The following is a 21,815-nucleotide window of genomic DNA, read 5'->3' on the forward strand; positions in this document are numbered from 1 at the left end:
TTGTCCACCAGACTAATGATTACAAAAGGTTTGATTCCACAACTTATTTGACTGTAATGAATATCATGATGGACTAACATCACAACTGCAAAATTCAAGGTGGTTCAGCACCACTATCAGAGCAAGGCGGCATGAACAAAATAAGGTAGCTTTGCCAGCAGCTGTCATGTTCTGGAAACTAATCTTAAAAAAATACATTATTGTATTCTTTAGAATCATGGAACAAATGAAGTGATTTCATAACATACACATGTACATTTAAAAAAAGTTAATTAATCTTGTTCAACTACCTGTTAACAATGAGCTATTGAATCGTCCCTCAAAATTATATAGCAATTAATTCCATCCAGATAAAACATGATCGAAACGTGCCAGACATTATTGCTCTTGAATTATATAACTATTTTAAGCCAATTTTTTTAATGCTATTTTACCATTAGCCATTATACTTTTAGATTAAAATGCCAGAGTCATTAAAATAAATTTAAATTTAAGTAAAATGTTCAGTTCAGAAAAATTAAAGTTGGCCCATCTTGGTTCTGAAATATTTTAATAGAACAAGTAGGTGGATGTGGATTAGACTGTAATGGGTAAAGATGCTAGGGGGCAATGGCAGGTGTTGGGAACAATTAGGTTATGAATGAAAACCTTTACACAAGAAAACTGCCTTCCAAAGCAAGTTGGTTTAAGTACCACTTTTCTAGCAGTTAATGGTCAACTTTTATAGGATTCACTTTTTGTATTTTTGTAAATCAGATTAGATACTAGCTAGTGCTGGCGAATTAATTATTGAAACCTATACTCTAAACAAAGTCATTAACTCACTATCAATCAAACCCTTTTGGATGAAATTGGACAAGGCCGAATGCAGGAACCATAATATTTTTGCAAATGCAAAGAGTAAAGCAACTATCAGCACATATTTAATTGCCAAAAACTTTTGGTTGACAGAGACCAAACAAAGTTGCAACAAGCTCTAAGTATGTATTGCATCACCATCGTTTCAGTGTATTTGACAGATCCATTGCTGATACCGAAGCCACAGTCCACTAGATTAGGAACACAGAGATCCTCCTGTTTAACGATGCAGCAGGAATTCCTCTAACTTGCTGATTTCTGCACACTTATGTTCTTGTATTTCAGGTATGTTTAGGAGAGAATGCAAATCACCAGAGTCAGTCCTGCAGTGACTTCAAAAAGAGCAAGATGCCAAAGAAACAAATGCCTACTGAAATACTTACTGTGGCTATTAAAGTAACCAAATTATAGACAGTAAAGGTAATTAGTGACAAACTATTTGCCACTCTGCAAATTACAAGTCATTGATCTTTCTCTCCAGTTTCTAAAATAAAAGCGAAAAGTTAGAAGCAATTATAAAAAGGCAAAAATCAGATTTATAATCTGTTAACACAAGCTTGTGACATTCTTCAGTAATTTGCATTTATAAACTTAATCAGTTACATTCTAGTACAGTCATCCAATCTACTGGGCAAGGGAAGCCCTTTCAGTTCTATATTGATAGGGGATAAGCATGCACTTAAGTAAAAAAAAGTTATATTTTCAGTGCTGTTCACAACCTAAGTTTGCATTTTTATAGCTCAAAATAAATATATATTATACACAGAGACATCTTTAACTTTCAAAAAACTAATTTTAATCAAAACAAAAAATTGTTGAATCATTAACAAGTTTATAAAACAGTGATTTAGTTACATAAATAAATTGATATCAGTGTATCAAATCTTAATTACTTTTAAACTTCAAGAGCATGTTTACACGGGCGATGAAGTACAATCTTTCACCTACTATAATAAATAAAATGGTGAGCAAGAAATTATAATCTTCTTTTTCCTAAACAGCAAAAAAAGCTACAGAACATACCTCTAGCATTTTCCCTAGTGGAAGGAACAAGTGACACTAGTAACATTTTGCACCCAACGTAAAAACTCTTTTATAAAGCACAAGATACAGAACAGTTCTGCTAAATTAAAGACTCAAAATAGAAACCAAAGTCATTTTTAATGAACAGTTTGGTAGTTAGATGTCCAGTTTGGTTATTTTTTTAAAGCATTAAGACAAGGCAAGATAGAAGGCTGCTCTCTCTCTCTCTCGAGGAATTCTATTGGAGGAAAAACAAAAGTAGAACAGTCTTACTACACAGCAACTTCCTGTCCTGCACAAAGTCAGTTCCCAATGCAGATTAATATATGTTATTGAGCACATAAGTAGCATTTCACTATACCACTGCAAAGGCCTACTGTAACATCTTTTTATTGTAAAACACATAGTTCAACCTTTTCAAGGATGTCTTAAATTGTTGTAGTTCAGTTCTAGACTAGGAGGCACAAAGCCTGATTCTGGCAAATACTTTTAATGCTAAGGCTTACTGCTCTGGCTGTAATTTGTTTTTTTTTTGCCCCTTTTAACTATGGTGTTTGTTACAAGCAGATTTTTTTCTTTTTAAAATTTATGTTTTCTCAAACTAATTATCAGTCCAATCATGCAACAGAAGTGGTGGCTCTGCATAGATGTCCAGCACACAATTCTCCACCTGAGCCAACCTGAAGCAAGGCGCACTTTAGTCCTTCTGATATGTTTTTATACCAAGCTACTGCAGCTTCAAGTATTTTGCATTACATAGAATATTTTATAAATTAAAATGTTACGTATATTTTTTTCAATATTCAGACATATACTATAATATATACAGTACAATAAATGCTCTCATTCTTTCTTCGATAAATCCCTGAGAATGTATGTTGACAGTCGCTAATTACACATGCACGAGCAACGTGTGCCATGCTTCTGGATGAACAGCACTGCAAAGCCACGTGGTCAGCCTTGTATTTTTAATACACTGAAATGTAAGGATGAGTGATGAAGGAGTAAAGCTGAATCCATACGAGGTACTTATCACTTAGGATGGAGGTGTCTGTTTGGTTTAAAGCCATACTCTTAGGCTGTGAATGTACATACAAAGGACAGGAGCGACGTGGACTTTGCCACTTGACAACATGTACTCAGTGTAAACTGATTCTTTTTTTCCTCTTTTCTCATACAAAAACACACAGATCTCACAATCAACAAGGTTCAAGTTTGTGAACTGTTCGTTACTATACACATAATACCGGTGTGGCTCTGGTTTAGGTTAAAAAGGGTACAAAGGCAGGCTCAATAGAAAGATATGACAGCGTGCTGATCAACCAAATCGCTCACGCACCAACATCATGAGTTTCTTTTTGCCTTTGTAAATTTGCTTCAGGTTGTCAATAAATTGTGTAAACTGGATGTGTCCATCGTGAGCCATCAAGAAGGTCTCTCGAGCCTTGCTTAGGAACTCTATAAACTCACTATAGTGCCGTGGACTAATGTGCGTAAGCCGTGAATGTGTTGTATTTATATAGGCCCCAATAGTGGCATCCAGGAGTTGTCGGAGTGGCGCCTTGTCCAGTGACATTAATTTCCCAGAGTTCCTCCGTCCATGTAGTCCCACCATTCCTGGTGTGGTCAAAGTGCACCGGCGTAGAATGTCAGAAAGTACTGTAGCACACTGAACACTCTTAACCACCAGAGGTATTATAGCTGCTAGCTCATTCTTCCCAAGGGAGTGGCTAAGTGCACATGCCCAGAGGACATCATTAATGGCAGGGTGTGTATCCTGATTGTAACCCAGGTTGAGATGCGTCATTGCCAAGGTGGCTAGCTTATAGGCCCGCATTGGGTAACCACGGTGCTCCATGTACCGAGCAATTGTGAAGAGCTGTGTATAACTCATACCAGTCGTGGCAGCATCTAGAACTATTTGGTAAGCAGTCTCAAAAGCTATATGGTCCTTTTCACACAGGGTTAGAGCTGAGAGGGCACAGTTCTGAGGATCCTTCATTGCACACTGCAGTGCAAGCGTCCTTGCACTGCTGGCTAGTTTCTCCCGTTGGTTATAGTCCAGGTTCAATCTAACAACTGTGCTATGAGACATTACTGTAGTGGCAACAATACTGGTAGCTTCAGTTGGGGTGAATAATGTAAACCAACTTTGCATAATGCTGTCCAATGCATAAACACCTGAAAAGACAAAAGAAAAAGGTTTAGCTATATTATTCCTTGAACAATAACTATGAGAATTCAGATCCTGTGAGCAGATCAGGCTTCTAGGTACTGAACAAACCATGCCGCTTCTAAAAAAATAGAAATACACCACATGTTCAGGAATTCTTTTCATGTTTCAAATGGTTGTAAATGCTTTCTTCGGTAGGAGCAGCGGAAAGAGAGGGTAAAGGAAATTATAGAATAGATTGTAAGAACACAAAAACTGCATGTACCAGGAAATGCCTCTCTTCTTCAAATAACTTTTACATTGTGACAATGTCCAATATTTATGAAGAAGGCATACCATGATAAAAATATCATAATAACCGTAAAAAGAAACGTATCACAAGCTTTGTCAAAGTTACTTGATCAATTAGGTCTAAAATTCTCTCAATGACTTTAAATTCTACCTTAATAATCAGTGTCCCTTCTGTGAAGAGCTCAGCAGATTGGTTTCAGTCCACATGCAAACCCATTCCACCCGTCAAACACAGAAAAAGTAGACTTTTGAATGGTGTAAAACTTGGACCATTTTCATCCAGTAATCATACAACAATAAATTAAATGTTTTGAAAAGCTCCTTGCACCTATTTTATTCACTGAGCTGGATATTTGCACAGGTTTCGGGATTCTAACACCAGCTTCTAGGGGATCGTGGGACTGCATATGCTGGCAGATCAGTAATCTTCCAAGAAGCATCCTCCTAATTGGCCACCTTTGCTTTGGTCCTTCCTATTAATGATAGTGAATGGAATCACAACGCTGCTGAGCCCAAGGGACTTGCAGTTCCACAGGCAGACACTGCTGAGACAAGAACAACAGGTGGGGATCTCAAAATAAGCAGCCTTCAGTGACATGGACAAACAAGATGGCACTGTTGTTCTGCGAGAAAAGGCAGCGGAGCGATTTGATAAAGAAACACAAACTCAAGAGGGGGCTAGGGAGAGATGATGAGGGAAATCTATCCTATTGGTGAAACATAGGAAACCAGAAGATATCATTGTGATTGGTCAGGTCAGAAGTGACACAAGGAAAAGCTCTCTCTCATTAAACGGAGAAGGCAGGACCTCGAATGCACTGCCCGAGTGTGAAGGAGGTAGATTCAGAGACATTCAAAAGGGAATTAGAAAATTATCAAATTGAAAAGATTTGCAGGGGTGAGATGCTGTACAACTACCCCCCACTGCCCCACGAGTGCTGGTATAGAGAGACAGCATGGAAACAGACCCTTCTATTCAACCAGTCCACACCAACCATGTTCCCAAACTAAACTAGTCCCACTTGCCCGAACTTGGCCCATATTCCTCCAAACTTTTCCTATTCATGAATTTATCCAAATGTCTTTAAATGTTGTAACTGTACCTGCATCCACTCTCTCTGGCAGTTCATTCCACATTAACCACTGTATAAAAAAAGTTGCCGATGCATTGAGACGGTCATGATACAACCAACTGTCATGCTAAACTAGAGCAGCTGTTTAGTTAAAGCTAGATGTAGGCTACAGTAGGGAAGGATCGCAGATTTCCCTCCCTAATCAGAATTAATGAAATCAGTTTGGTTTGAGACAATCCCACAGGATTATGGCTCCCTCTTAACCATATCAGTTTATTTTTAAGATTATCCAGGCCTCTAGATTACCAGCTCAGTGACATATTCCCACACAGGACACGTATGCATCTTCTTTTTCAAACAGATCCAGCTTTCCTTTAATATGCCCAATTTATTCAATCTCATGCATTGTCAGCACCAGCATGTGATTATGCATTTGGGTCTCGAGACCATCCATACCTTTCAGCATCTTTCATTAAGTGGTTGTTCTTATTCCACATTTTACCACCCACCCACCCCCACCAAAGTAGGTTATCTCACACTTATCCACAAAGCACAGCTGCCACGTTTGCCCATTCCACATGTTCTGTCTGTAGACCACTGCAATTTTTTTTGCCAAGATTTGTAGCTCAGGTTGTGGATGAGATTGTAGACTTGCCCACCGAGCCGGTGTGTTTGATTGTAGAGGTTTCGTCACCCTGCTCGGTAACATCGTCAGTGTGCCTCCCGTGAAGCCTTGGTGTTCTGTCCCACTTGTTGTTTATATGCCTCAGTTTGCTGGGATAGTTGGCATTACTTCTGGTTCTGTTTCTCAGTGGTTTGTTCACAGGGTCTAATTCAAATGTGTTTGTTGATGGAGTTTCAGTCGGAATGCTAGGCTCCAGGAATTCCCTGGCATGTCTGTTTGGCTCATCTCATTATGGACGTGTTGTCCCAGTCAAATTCGTGTCCTTCTTTCTCCATAGATATGGAGACCAGTGAGAATTGGTAGTGTTGCTTGGTGACTAGGTGGTGTTCTTGTATCCTTACTGTCAGTTTTCTTCCAGTTTGGCCTATGTAATATTTCTCTGTCCTTACATGGTATTTTGTATATTACACTAGTTTTATTGGTTGTGGGTATGGGGTTCTTTATGGTTTGTCCGTAGCTGTTGCAGTGCAGTTATTGGCTTGTGGGCCACCCTGATACCTAGGGGTCTGAGGAGTCTTGTGGTCATCTCTGCTATATGGTAGGGTAACTTGTGTGTCTGAGTGCTGTCTTCTCGTTGCGGTCTGTCACTGAAGTAACAGCAGATTGTGCCTTTCGGGCATCCATTCAGTGGGTTTGGGGGGTGGGGATGGGAGGGCCGTTGGTATCGCTTGGGAAAATGGGCCTTCATCTATTGGAGCTTAGAAGATTAAGACGTGATCACTCTTCGTAGGATTCATTTATGTCTACTATAGCTCCCATCCACCAATTAACTTTTTACCAAGTCGCCACATTTCCTTACATACTATATGCCTTAATTTTTCCAACTTAGGAAACATCGCACTGAATGCCTCCTGAAAATCTAAGTGTAAATGTAGATATTTTCTAGTCAACATGTTCAGAAATGCTATTGCACACCTCTGGAGCAGGTAGGATTCAAACCTGAGCCATGTATACTGTATTATGTTTACCTAACTAAAGAAGAACATGAATTTATCAAACATGACGTCAGATATTGGTTTAGCAATTGGTGATAGGGGCTGGAAGCAATAGTTTCACACCAAAAGGCAGCAACTAGAGAGGGAGATAAAGGCCCTGTATGGTACAGAGCTTTTGATGAGAAGGAATGGTCATGCCTGAGTGAGACTGAGTGGAAGCATCAAGTGAGTCCAGGGATAAGAAGTGTGAAGAGCCAGACCAATCACTAGTGTTTGATGTAACTTACAAAAATCAGTGCAGAAAGCACAAAGTTAGATCTGATATATCACACTGAAGAAAAATGCCAAAATATGCTGTGGTCTCGATCAACAGTTAAATTTGGAAAGGTTTAGTGCAGCATTTAACTGGTGAATAGGAAATACAGTAATCATTTCAAGTAGAAACATTACAACTGGCAGCGGGACATTCTCATTTCATTACTCTGGCAGGATTTCACAAGTTCGAAGTGGGGGGGGGGGGGGGGGGGAGGGGAGGGAGAGAAGAAGAGGAAAGAGAAAATTAAACTGGCTCAAAATGGCCTTTCACAGTAACTTGTCCACTCATCTTGGCTGTTTCCTTGTAGCCTGAAGTTTTTTAACTGGGTCTTTTGTGCCACAGCTTGTTTTTTTTTGTAATGCCGGGGCAATCCATACAAACCAATGAACTGCACAATGCAAGGTGCTCACTAATACACTGTAGCAAGTCATGGTGCGTGGTCGTGCTACAGTGTGAATGCAAGGAGAAACCCCATGGAAGTTAAGAGAAGTTGCAACATAGACAAAAGACAGGAACACAGTATAAGAAATCAAAAAAAAAAGCAGGCAGAAGGAAAAGACAACAGCAAACATAGATAATTGTAAAGCATGTATTTGAGAATGTATAATAAACTATTAAACCTATTCTAGCTACACCTGTGGTGCAAACGTCCCAGGTGCAGGTAATCTGGTACCAAACATCACCTCCTTCAAGACAGATTAATGAAGTGAAATAGAAAATTATCTACTAACAAGTACATCAGGAATTTTACTTTAACACTGATAGCTCTGATCCCAATATGAAAGTGGAATATTTTTAAACTTTTTTTCCTCCCTGTTCATTTATTACATTTTACTTGAATTCAAATTTACAAGTCACATTTATAAATTGTGACAATACATCTGATCATAAGCCACTATCAATGACCCCTCAATATTTGGAGTTACGCACTGCCCACTTCTTCCAAAATGCAATTCCTTCCTTTTGTGTAACTGCTATGCTCTATGTACTATCTTAAATGGTTCAATTTTAAATTGGCTTGCATGATACATTCAGGTTTGTTATATTTTTCATGGCTCATGTCATGCGTGTTTCATTTGTTAGGCTAACATTTAATGCCCATTCACAAATGCCTCGAGGGTGGCGGTAATGCAGTTCATGGTGGGTGGGTAGTCCATAGTCCTGTTGGGATGGGAGCTCCAGGAACCTAATCCATACACAAACGCAATTCAGTCCTGGGGCTGTGGGGCTTGGAGGTGCTCCCACATATCAGCTGCTGTTGAGAATTTCTAGGTGATAGCTTGGAAGGGGCTGTCAAAGGAAACTTGGTAACTTACTGCAGTACATCTTGTAGATGGTACACACACCGTGGCTATTGTTTGTCTGTGATGGGGAAGAGATTGTTTATCAAGTTTCATGAGGTGCCAACCAAAGGAGTTACTTTGTCCTGAACGGTGTTGAGTTTCTGGAGTGTTGCTGGAGCTGCACTCATCTAGGCAAGTGGAGTGAATTCTATCACACTCCAAACTCTCAAATTGTGGACCAGCATTGGAGAGTTAGGAAGTGAATTAGGTCGTAAAATTCCTAGCCTCAATCCATTTATGACTCTGGTCAATGGTAACCTCAGAATGTTGATAGTTTGCAAACAAGCACAGCTTAGCATTAACTGTGGTGTGGATTATTAAATTTTAAGCTAGCCATAACAACTTCTGCATGGTCCTTTTTATGAACCTGTTTCCATCGTTCTTTGCAATTTTGTTCGTATTGTGTTCTGCCAACAAATTTCTCCAAGGCCTGAAACAAAGCCTTTGTAGTTCTGCTACTTGAAGATGTGCAAAACTGGGTTAGCTTAGTTTTCCTTACAGTTTTTCCTTCATCGGGAAGTACCTGTTTGCTACCTGGAAATTTGCTATGTGGGGAAAATCATCAAATAACTTTGAACTGGTTTCCTAAAATGCTTGTAACAATCTAACGCTACCATATCAACTTAGATGCTTTCGGAAACCACTATTAACATGGAGTTCACATGGAAACCTGGAGAATAAGCCTCTCCCCATCAAAGCAGCAACAGCAACTCTAACATTTATACTGATCCTCCAGGATTTCCTTGTATTATCAACCAACACTGCAATGGTTATTTGGCAGGCTCCTGACAGAACCAGGTTCATTAGAAATAGAAAATTAGAAAAAAAACAAATGTTGACTGAACTGTTGGACATTTGTTTTTAACTTGAGATTTCATTATTTCCTGCATTTACATTTTAATCCTTTATCTAAAATAGAAGGGAAGAGGCAGTTTACTTTTGTATTGATATCCATTTTGTTCACAGCGAATTACAACTTTCGACTCACCTACTTCTGTAGCACATGTTACCAACCATCGAACCATCTCACGACGGCGCCAGTTTAATGTTGATAATGTCATTCGCATAACCTGCAACAGAGTGGTTTTTAAAAAGTTTAGGTTTTTCAACAATTACTGATATAAATGAAAAGCTACTGGCAGATTATTTACATTCTGATATTCCTTCTTGATGATTTCTCCTCATTTTGCCGAGGGACAGTAAAAATCAGCTACTTTTAAAAAAACAATGCAAGTTGTACTCAACATCACGTGGGGTGTTGACACTGGGTTAGAGCACAATTTCTTGCTTTCATCATCAGCACCAAGGGCTTTTTAAGACAGACAACACAGCAGAGATACAGCACAATGCACCATTATACACTGCAGCGAACATGGATCACGGTCCCAACCTCAGCAACTACAAACTACTGCATCAATGTAGCTCCTATTTCCAACACCAGTCTTTCCATTCACTCTCCTGTCAAAGGCTGACATAATTCCAAATTAAGCAGCACTTCGCCCTGGGAGCAAACCACCACCAAAAATGACAAACTTAAATTTATCTTATCAGGTCAAATCTGCAATTGGATAGCATTGAAAGTACATCACAGCTCATTTTACAAACTGGACAAATAAAAGTTCGCTGAAAATGAAGAAATCCAGGTAGAATAATTTTAGCAGGTAAAGCAGAAAATGTTGGGGGCAACAAGTGTTTGGGAAGCTGTTAAAAGCAGAGGGAAGTGGTATGGATTTGGGAATGGAACTCCAGTAGGAGCAGGACGCGAAACATGACAGACTATAAAGAAAGAACATGCATTTGTATTTAAATATTTGGACAAGATGCTGGAAAATGTCAGGCCCTCACTGGAAACCTATTACGCAGGAAGGTTCTTAATTTACTGAAACAAAAAACAGATTTAGATCAACTCCTTAACCCCAGCTCTTAGCACAGAATGTGCTTAAATAATATTGAAAATTACTTTGTGATAGAGAATGCAACGGAAGGAGCAGTGATCTGTAGCAGACCAAGTGGCAAAAACAGTTGCAGAATGCTATTGGGTTCTGTATCAATCCAATATACATCTCCTTAAAGAGGGAGAAAACTTCACCCTCAAACTCGTAGAAAGCAAGCAAAGTCTATAAGTACACATATGACAAGAGATGGAAGGGCAGGAAACGGCCTGCGGTACAGAGGAGACATGGAACTCCAAATAATAAAACTCAACTGAGAGAAGCCGGTGACTGGGAAAGTTCAGCAAAGTAAATGCCTCAAAAGGGAGAACATGCCAGTAAAAAGCCAGGTCAGTAATATGTATTGGAGCTTCCCCAAATGGCTCATTGGGTGATGAAAACCCCTAAGTAGTTGTTACCCTCTCCCACTTAACTAAACCTAAACGTCAGAGGGGAAGGTCAATCTGAACGGGCTCACTTTGTACCACGATACCCACCACCCCCCCCCCCCCCCCCCCCCGCCCCAGTTAGTAACAGATATGGCAGCCAATTTATGAAAACCAAACACTCACCCTTGCTACATTTTCAAAAGAAGCTCATGTCCATAAAATTTTGATTATTTTTGAAAACTTGATTAACCAAGGAAATCAACATGATTTGTGACTGTCACAATAGGATGTCAAGTAATACGACAAAGCAAAATAAACCACTTTTTGGTTGGTTGGGGATAGTGAAACAGCCAAGCATATTACTTGATTAATAATTTAGGAAGAACTTCCTATGATGACTAATCATCTCAGTCATGAGAGCCTATGTGGATACTACTCAACCACCAAACTTTCCTTGGATTTAAAAGAAAAGCACTAATCTCAGTATACAACTGTGGACTTACCTGAAGACCCAGCTCCAGGGACACTTTGAGAAGGGTAATATCGGGCAAACTGTCCATAGGAGTTGCTATTTTAAATGCATCCTGGGCGAGCTTGAAGATGTGCGATGAGGAGTGAATGTTCTTTTGTATGGATTCTAACACTGTTTCCAGCCTCATTACATCTCCTGCAATTATTGGAAAATATGCATTTTCGCTCAGTTATTTACAGACCAACCTATCTACACAAGCAGTTACATTTAAAAACTTCTGCTGTAAACTTTATCAATGTAAGGGAAATAAGGCTAGGCTAAGAAATTGTACATTTTGAATCAAAGGGTGTTTTCAATAATATATTGGATTTTTTTTTTACAAAAATAAACTACAGCTTTTGGTAGAAGATGCACATTTTCATATGATTATTTTTCTCTTGAGAAGCTGCACTAAGTCCAGTGTGAAACATTCATCAGATGTCAACTAGCAGTCGTGACACCGCACAGGAGTTGTGCTGATGCTCAGAATGCAATAGTTACTGTTGGGCATACATCAGTGAGCACACAGGGCAGTAGAAGTCTGTACATAAACTGCCCACAAGGTCTATTAGAGCTGTCCATTATATACTACAAATGCAGCACTTTGGCATCATTCCATTCAGAGGGTGCCCCTTATCTTAACCTACAGTTAGTTCGCTCCTCCTTTAGCATGTTTTGAACTCATTTAGCTGCAGTAATGCCAATATCTTATCATATAATCCACAGGTAATGGGACTGAAATTGGACATGCCAGCAGTGTAAAACGGACTTGCAGCAATTCAGTCTTTTCACATCAATTTTCATTTCTCACTGCTTTGGACAGTATTGCCAATGTAAAAAAAAAACACAAATAAAACAGCAGTGAACGAGCAAAGAAAATTTTAAACACAATTTGAAGTATAATTTTGCGAATTTCAGTGAGAGGATTCAGCATAGCCAAAAGATAAGCTGCCACTTCACATGTGTAGACAAATTTCAATCCCCAAATTCAAAAATATTAGGTTTGTTCCCCCCAACCACAAATTAATATTGAGGCTGAACCAATAATCTCTAAACTTTAAGAGTAACAGGTCGCAAATGATAAACCATGAGATTAAGTGTATCTATGACACAGTATGATTTATCAAAAGATCTTGGATTTCCACACAACCAATTCCCCATTCAACTTGTTTTCTGCCTCCATTCTAAATTAAAACTGATTAATATTCTCACAAGAGGAGAAGTGGAGTTACTTGCTTTTATACTGGTGAGTTTTGCAGTTTGTGTCCTTGGATCTCTGCATGCACTGCCTAGGTTAATGTCGCCAAAGCTTTTCCCTCATCTTGGCTGATCTGTCAATTCAGTTTTCTATGAGTTCATGATTTTCTTGCTGGTGTAAATTTTACTACACAGGACTACGTGTCATAGTCTAACTCTCCCACAATGAAAGCTGCAGAACCACCAATATACAAACATAAGAAAACAGAGCAGGAACAGGCCATGTGGCCCTTTGAGAACACTCCACTATTCACCACGATCATGCCTGATCCTGTCTTAACATGATACTCCTGCACTCTCCCCGTATCTTGGCACATTTTAGCCTTTAGAAATCTACTCCTTGAAACAGATTCAGAGTCTTGCATTTCAAAGGTTTCTCAGTAGATAATTTCACAAACTTGCCATCCTCCAAGAGAAGACATTCCTGCTCATTTCAGTCTAAAATGGCCTACTGTGCATCCTAAGATTGACCCCTTGTTCTGGACCCTGGCCAAGGGAAACATCATCCCAGCTTCCAGACTGTCCAGGCCTGTCAGCATAGTGTTCTTTCCTTCTTCTAAACTCTCGTGAATTCAGGCACAATCCCTCCTCACACATCAAACTTGCTATCCTAGGAATCAATTTGGTTAACATTCACTGCTCTTCCTCAACAAAACTGACCTTTTTTTCTGGGCTAAGGACACAATCTTCCAGGTGTAAAAATCACCAATCCCCTATACAGCTGCGGTAAGACTTCTCAACTCATGTACCCAAACATTCTTGCAACGAACCTGCCTTCTGCTCCTTAACTGCTTGCCGCATCTGAAAACTAACTCTGTGACTGCTATACAAGAGAACCTGGGTTCCTTTTTTCGAATTCATTCATTGGACATGAGCTTCACTGGCTAAACAGTACCTGTCATCTACTTCCCCGTGAGAAGTTAGTGGTGAGTTGTCTTTGAACCACTGCAGTACATATGGTGCCAGCTGACTAACAATACTGTTAGAGTGAATTCCAATATTTTGAACCACTAAAGGAGTAGTGATATATTTTAAGTGAGAACGGGGAGCAGCTTGGAGGGCAACTGGTGAGTGGTGTGCGCATGCATCTGATTACCTTGTCCATTGCCATCTAGAAGGACATGGGTTTGGAAAGTGATGTTTAAACAATCTTGGTGACTTGCTGCAGTGCATCTCATGGATTGTACATATTAAAGGAACACTGTCAGTCACAGAGGAAATGAATGTTTGTGGTTGTAGTGCTAGTGGGCTGCTTTGTCCTGGATGGTGTAAAGCTCCTAGTGTGGTATTGGATCTGCACTCATCCTTTGTATGGCAACATTTCCAAGTCTATCACAATTTAAATAATACCATTATTCTGTATATTAAATTAAGAGAAGTCCCATTGACAGCTTCAACACTGGGGAAAAACTCCGTGTCCATTCAAGTTCTAAGGGGTCTCCAGACCACAGGTCACATGTATGAAAAATGTCACTGGTGTTCCAGCTCAGTAACGGAAAGCCACATAAGCAATTGGAACAGTCACGGCCATGCTTCAGCCCTCAATCATCCAAACGCCAAAGTAATTTCAGTTACTTAAAATGCAAATCAGGTCCATCCATTCTGGAAAAAATGGGAGGCGTGTGTTTGGCAGCAGAATTTCTGGGCTCATCTGATATTTTCAACACAACAGAGAGGCTGTTCATTTCTGCACGACGTAAATCCAGGCTTCAGACTAGCACTGCTTACACTACAAGTGAACCAGTGGAATAGAGGTTTTCAAGCCAGGAAAATCAGAACAAATAACAACCTCTGTTACACAATTCAGACCCAGAAGTGGCTAATTTGACAAAACACTACAGGATTTGAGAGATAATGAGAACTGCAGATGGAGAATCCAAGATTAAAAGAAGTGTGAAGCTGGATGAATACAGCAGGCCAAGCAGCATCTCAGGAGCACAAAAGCTGACGTTTTGGGCCTAGACCCTTCATCAGAAATGCAGGATGGGGAGAGGATTCTGAAATAAATAGGGAGAGGGCGGGAGGTGGACTGAAGATGGATAGAGGAGATGATAAGTGAAAAGGAGAGTATGGGAGGGGAGGTAAGGAGGGGATAGGTCAGTCCAGGGAGGACGGACAGGTTAAGGGGGCGGGATGAGGTTATTCAGTAGGAAATGGAGGTGCGGCTTGAGGTGGGAGGAGGGGATAGGTGAGAAGAAGAACAGGTTAGGCAGGCAGGGACGAGCTGGGCTGGTTTTGGGATGCAGTGCGAGGAGGGGAGGTTTTGAAGCTGGTGAAATCCACATTTGATACCATTGGGCTGCTTTTGTGCTCCTGAGATGCTGCTTGGCCTGCTGCGTTCATTGGGCTGCAGAGTTCCCAAGCGGAATATATGAGTTGCTGTTCCTGCAACCTACGGGTGGCATCATCACGGCACTTCAGGAGGCCCAGCATGGACATATCGTCTAAGGAACGGGAGAGGGAGTTGAAATGGTTCGCGACTGGGAGGTGCAGTTGTTTATTGCAAACCGAGCAGAGGTGTTCTACAAAACGGTCCTGAAGTCTGCGCTTGGTTTCCCCAATGTAGAAGAAGCCACACCAGGTACAGTGGATGTAGTATACCACATTGGCAGATGTGCAGGTGAACATCTGCTTGATGTGGAAGGTCATCTTGGGGCCTGGGATGGGGGTGAGGGAGGTGGTGTGGGGGCAGGTGTAGCACTTCCTGCAGTTGTGGTGGGGTTGGAGGGGAGGGTGGAGCAGACAAGGGAGGAGTCGCTGACAGAGTGATCTCTCCAGAAGGCAGACAAGGGTGGGGTTGGAAAAGTGTCTTCAGTGGTGGGGTCGGATTGTAGATGGTGGAAGTGTCGGAGGATGATGCGTTGTATCCAGAGGTTGGTGGGGTGGTATGTGAGGACTAGGGGGACATTTAAAGTCAGTAATAGCAGAGATAATTACGTTAACCCCAGGGAAGATTTATAGATTTCCACTGATGAGTCTGTGTTAGAAGACCCAGGGAGGTTTCACTAGAGATGCTAAAAATATTGTACTATCACACATTGTGGTTTGGTGGTGTGAGCTTAAAAGAGATAAGGCTGGGCCACAGCAAAAGAGTCCAGGCCCCAGCAGAGAGAGACTCAAAACTGAACTCGATACAGAGCTACTATTGGGGGGATCTCAAATATCTCAGACATCAACCTCTAAAAGGAAAACCATACTTAGGTTAGCCTTAAAGATATGATAGTACAGTGAACTCTCAAGGGGGCTTGAAATGACACTAGCTATCATTCTGGAGGTGGGCAGTCAATCACACACATTAAAATGTCCCAGTTAAGTTTTGGCTGTCATTGACATTTGCCAAAAGCAGACTGTGCCCTACCACACAGACTATCTGCTCAACAGAGGCAGATTACCTGCCGTAGGAGAGAGTCAAACTTGCAGCTTCCATGCCACAAAGAGAGTGGCTATGGGCATAATGATGATATGTACAAACCAATCTGGTTCCCATTCATCATATTCACCTGCCAGCCTTGATTTTGTTCATTGCTGCAATTCTGTGCAAGCATCTCCACATTGGAGAACCCTTGCACACACGCTAAACTGCCTCACTAGCACCCAGCTTTCGCACCAGAGCTACAGAACTATCAACGTTTTGACTGGACTGAATATCAGGAGCCCACTTGCAGCCATACTAAACATACCAAATACAGAGGCAGCCAAGTAGGAGGCTTATTTTCACAAGTTTGTTACATCAGTCTCTCAGTCAGACCAACGTGATCTCTTGTCCTGAAGCCCAGTCTTTATAAAGGCCTTGAAGCTTGGGACAATTACACAAGGAGCAGCGCTGTCATAGACAAGCTGATGTCCTATGCCTGTGTTTTAGCATTTCAGTCTTAATGTCAATTCAGTGTCTGCAGAGTCCCGGGGTTCTGCTTCTCTCAAAGTTATCCCTTTCTCTTGCTCTTTTGTTTGTGGACTTTTGTTTCGTAAATGTCTGCCTGAGTTTCTTTTATATCACTTTACAACCTTCTTTGAAGCAGCTCAGAGGCTATTCACCTCATTAACCCCCTATGATTGAACCATCAAATGCCTTTCCCTTCCTTTTATTCCTGATGTAAGCTTATACTTCATTTCTTTTCAGCTTTGAAGGGTTATACCCAAACTATTAACCTGCCGTTTCTTTATGCACAAACTCCATTCTCATTTTGCATTCCTGAAGTTTTCTATATTGTCCTGGGCCACCAGAACCCTCTTTCCTGCTACCTATTAAAATCACTCCTAGCTGCAACAAATTATGTTTAAATTTAGTACATTAGTGCTTTGAAATACATCTATAGTCGATACCTTTGATAAATACAACATTAACACAATGTATTATAAAAATCCTGATATTTTAAGATAATTCTCATCCTAATCAATGGATTCTCCTGCACTAGCTTGGCTGATAAAAATAGATAAAGACTCTGAAGCCAGCACTCATACTTGCTGCTAAATATGGGAATCCTACACTGGGAGACCCACTCAGATTGTCACTCTTATGAGTGACGTATCAGAGCCCAGCTCTTATCAATGAGATCAGAAACACAAACCCTCATCCGAACACGATGTACTGGAGCCTTAATTTGACTGTTCCACCTGTAAAAGGAAACATTTAAAGCATGCACCATCTCATGAGTTATCATTTCGAATACCAGAACGGGGCCAAAAAGAATATGGGGTAGCTGTAAAAATAATCAAAGTTTGAACTGAAAACAGAAATGATCTTTTGAGAAGGTACAAGAATTTGAAAAGAATCCCCTTTCATCATTTAATTTGCTTTTAAATTACTCCTGAATTTAAGTTACCTTTAGCAGCTGTTAACATCGTAGAAGCCAGCTCACATTGCTGAGACTCAATGTGGCTTAAAGTGAACCAGCGTGGATAACGGTTTGGAACAACAGAGGCAATATGATGGGGTCGTGATACATCTCCTGTCGGTGCTGCGGATTCCAATACGGGCAGCCTGTAAATTAACAAAATAACATGAAATTTTGTTTTCTCCAGATAAGATTAGCTTTTCATAATTTTAACTACTTGAACAATTGAAAGTTGCAACAATTAACTGGGTATCAAAGTTGAATGAAAGATCATTAAATAAATGCAGAACTACTGAATTTCTAAGCTGCTCCTTCTATAAAGCACCCCTTCGATCATTAGGAGGACGGTTAATATCTCCTATTGCTGCAATTGTGAATGGTACACTCAACTCTCAAATCTTGTTATGAATTACATTGAATAAAAGTTTCAATGGCGTGTACTTCAGCTAGTGTATCAGTTAACTCAAACAGATACTTCAGTTCCATTCAACAGCAGTAAAGCAGCACAAAGTTGCATGCTCTCACTGTCCCATTCCTTTTTCTCTCTGTCATTGATTTCATCCTGAGGAAAGTGATGGTGGATACAGACTTGGGCATCCTATGGCAACACCAGTGGCTAATAGACACGGGCTGTGCAGACAATATTGCTTTGCCAGCGTAATAATCAGACACATGCTCTAAAGATATGGATGCCAGCCTTGACAGTAGCAATACCAAGCTTAATCTACATCTCACTCAGACAACAATGACTGGAGCAACAATGCTTACTCACCAGATCAGTACCTGGTAACAAATCAAGGACTGCAACAATTTCATTACCGAGGAAGCAAGAGCTTCGGGAAGGGCTATTTAGAGGTTAATGTCTCCCAATCAATCAAATGGCATGGACATAGACATTGGCCTCCAGCAATTCAGCACAGCCATGACACTGACTCTACACATCAATAGTGGTATCAACTGTTATCTGTGCTAGCAAGGAACAGGAGGGAACATCAAGGGGATCACACGGATGTTTTTCACCTTCTCTACGTAAGATCCTTGGGTCTAATTAGGGAGACATCACCAAGGGTTACACAGGGGTACTTGCAGGATGTCTGGATCACAATGGAGAGATGGCAAGGATTGGCAGGACCTGTATTTCACCTCACCATCCACTGCCAGTTACGTGGAGTACAGGGAACACCAAATAGAAAAAAAATCGTGGGAGCTCTGTAAAGGCGGCCTTATGATGTTCATTTAAGGACGACCTTCAAAAAGTGAGGCACTACCTTGGTTACAGCAAAAAAAAAAGAGACTGAAATGACCACAGACATGGGCAGTCTTGCTACTCCACAGAGTACAGGAACCAAGTCCAATTAAGTAAGACACTTCTGTAAAGCACCTAGAACATTTTAATCACTTTATAGAGGGAGGCAATGGCTTGATGGTATTATTGCTCGATAGTTAATCCAGAGACCCAGGTTCAAATCCCACCACCACAGATGGTGGAATATGAATTCAATAAATAACTGGAATTAGGAGTCTAATGTTAGCCATGAATCCATTATCGATTTTCAGAAAAACCCATCTGGTTTACTTCATTTTAGGGAAGGAAACTGCCATGCTTACTTTATCTTGCCTACCTGTGACTTCAGACCCACAGTCATATGGTTGACTCTTACCTGCTCTTTGGGCAATAAATGCTGGCTTAGCCAGCAATACACTCATCTTGTAAATTAGACAAAAAAAAGGTGCTATACAAAAACACAAGTGTTGCTCTTACTAAATTGAACTGATCCTACCTATTCTGCAATGCCATTGTTGCAGACTGACATTGTGTTTGAATGTGAAGTCAATGTAACTCAAAATAATTTTTTGTTGTACAACACAAATGTTTGTGACAGATGTAAGAATTATCTATAATGATCAGACTCGAGTAGTAATAGCTTAAATTGAGACTTGTGACTCATTCAAATTGTAAACATAGAAAGTATGGGGCCAGGGCAAAGGAAAAGTGGGCAACTAAAATCAAGAGTAGATTTCAGGCAATCTGTGAAAGCCTTCTGAATGAATTTAGAAGATATCCAAAAGATCAGTGTCAAGTTGCAGAATATTGCCATAAAGACATGTTACACACAGTTATTATAGAGGGAATTCACATTGGTTTCATAGGGAACACTCACACTTTAACTCATGCTTTTCAAGGTGCCTGTTTTTCTAGCCCAAAGCTTTGTTTTGTTTTAAGTTTATGAACAGCATGGCAATTTCTTTTCAAACAAAAAAGCTTCGTTACAAACGTTGCCAAATTTAAATCACTTTTCAGTAACATTTTCCCCTAACCAACATTTTAGGACTAGGTCTGGATTTTCAGCCTCAACAGACATGCACAATAGCCTTTGAAACAGAAACAGAAACAGCTGAGAAAATGTAGCAGATCCAAATTAACTGTTTTCTCTCATGCTGCTGCCAGACCTGTTGAGCTTTCCCTTCTACTTGCAATTTCCAGCATCTGCGTTGTTTTTTTTTGCAAAAGCCTTTGACATTTTTAATGTTCTACTAGAAAGACAAATTCATAAAGTCGCTCAAGTCTGACATTCCAACACTGAAAACTCAAATTCTGATCGAGCCTGGTTTTCAAAATATAATTATCCCTTTTAGCCAGAAAGTTTTACTTGGAAGTTTCTTTCTTCATCTCGTCTACTGTAAATGCATCAATATCTCAGGATCTGGACCTAAAAAAGACACTGATTGAAAGGAAAAATTGTGATGTTCCTGACTGGTCTGAAATCAGTACATCAACAAATTCTCTTTTCAGTCCCAAGACACAACTTGTGCATTGAAGTGACCTTTGCAAGCAAGGTACATGTTTCACTCTGGATGAAAACAATTACTGCTATTAAACAAACCCGTTGACATTGCACTATTGCTACTTTCCAATTCTTAAAGTCTTGTTTCCAGAAACCATTCATATTTAACAGTCATTTTCTTTCCTCTTGCTCATTACTGACAGAGACTTTGCAACCTACATGTGGTGAAGTTGCAGGGGGCAGCAAGGTATGTGAGAGCATTACTTGAAATTCAGCACAAGTCTCAAGTTGACTATAGGATGTTATCACAAGTATTGAACAGATCCCAAAGGAGATGAATTAACATACAAAATGCAGGAGAGAAGTAAACGGGTACAATCAAAGTCGCATTTAGATCCGTTGGAGCAGTGAGATCATGTATGAACTGGAGGTCAGAAGAAAATAGTTTATTCCAAAGTTAGTCTTGCAAGCATGCAATAAAATTAATATTCAGTTGCTGTGGGGTAGAAGTGTTTTCAGGAATCTATAAAGCCAAGAAATTAGTGTTACATATAAGTTGCGAACCATATTAGAGGGCTTGCATTTCACAGTGATATATCCTTAGGGTCAAGGACTTTATTTAAATGCCTTACTGCACAAGCTAACCCTCAGACAATCAAGATAAACTACGAGTCTGCATTAACCACATATTTTTCAGGGATAACACTCTCACACTTCTCATCGCGTGGATTGTAGATTTTTTTTTTTACGAACACCAAGCTACTAATGAAGAGATAATGCCCTCCACACTGCCCTCCAACCCCACCACACCCGGCACCTTCCCCTGCAACCGCAGGAAATGCTACACTTGCCCCCACACCTCCCCCCTCACCCCCATCCCAGGCCCCAAGATGACATTCCACATTAAGCAGAGGTTCACCTGCACATCTGCCAATGTGGTATACTGCATCCATTGTACCCGGTGCGGCTTCCACTACATTGGGGAAACCAAGCGGAGGCTTGGAGACCGCTTTGCAGAACACCTCCGCTCAGTTCGCAACAAACAACTGCACCTCCCAGTCGCAAACCATTTCCACTCCCCCTCCCATTCTTTAGATGACATGTCCATCATGGGCCTCCTGCACTGCCACAATGATGCCACCCGAAGGTTGCAGGAACAGCAACTCATATTCCGCCTGGGAACCCTGCAGCCTAATGGTATCAATGTGGACTTCACCAGTTTCAAAATCTCCCCTTCCCCTACTGCATCCCTAAACCAGCCCAGTTCGTCCCCTCCCCCCCACTGCACCACACAACCAGCCCAGCTCTTCCCCCCCACCCACTGCATCCCAAAACCAGTCCAACCTGTCTCTGCCTCCCTAACCGGTTCTTCCTCTCACCCATCCCTTCCTCCCACCCCAAGCCGCACC

The 21,815-nt window shown here is 40.7% G+C and overlaps 1 protein-coding gene across 1 annotated transcript in view; it reads right to left on the reverse strand.

Annotated features, from left to right (window-relative positions):
- Positions 1-1,704: 1,704 nt before the first annotated feature.
- LOC125456169 (zinc finger SWIM domain-containing protein 6) overlaps positions 1,705-21,815 on the reverse strand; it is a 198,262-nt gene continuing 178,151 nt past the window's right edge. The window contains exons 11-14 of the mRNA XM_048538990.2: positions 17,609-17,766; positions 11,521-11,684; positions 9,686-9,767; positions 1,705-4,062 (exon numbers count right to left, since the gene is read on the reverse strand). Of these exons, the coding sequence (XP_048394947.1) occupies positions 3,200-4,062; positions 9,686-9,767; positions 11,521-11,684; positions 17,609-17,766 (1,267 nt within the window). The 3' untranslated portion in view covers positions 1,705-3,199. The remainder of the gene's footprint in view (positions 4,063-9,685; positions 9,768-11,520; positions 11,685-17,608; positions 17,767-21,815) is intronic.

The sequence above is a fragment of the Stegostoma tigrinum genome, chromosome 1 (assembly GCF_030684315.1).
Source record: "Stegostoma tigrinum isolate sSteTig4 chromosome 1, sSteTig4.hap1, whole genome shotgun sequence".
Taxonomy (NCBI): domain Eukaryota; kingdom Metazoa; phylum Chordata; class Chondrichthyes; order Orectolobiformes; family Stegostomatidae; genus Stegostoma; species Stegostoma tigrinum.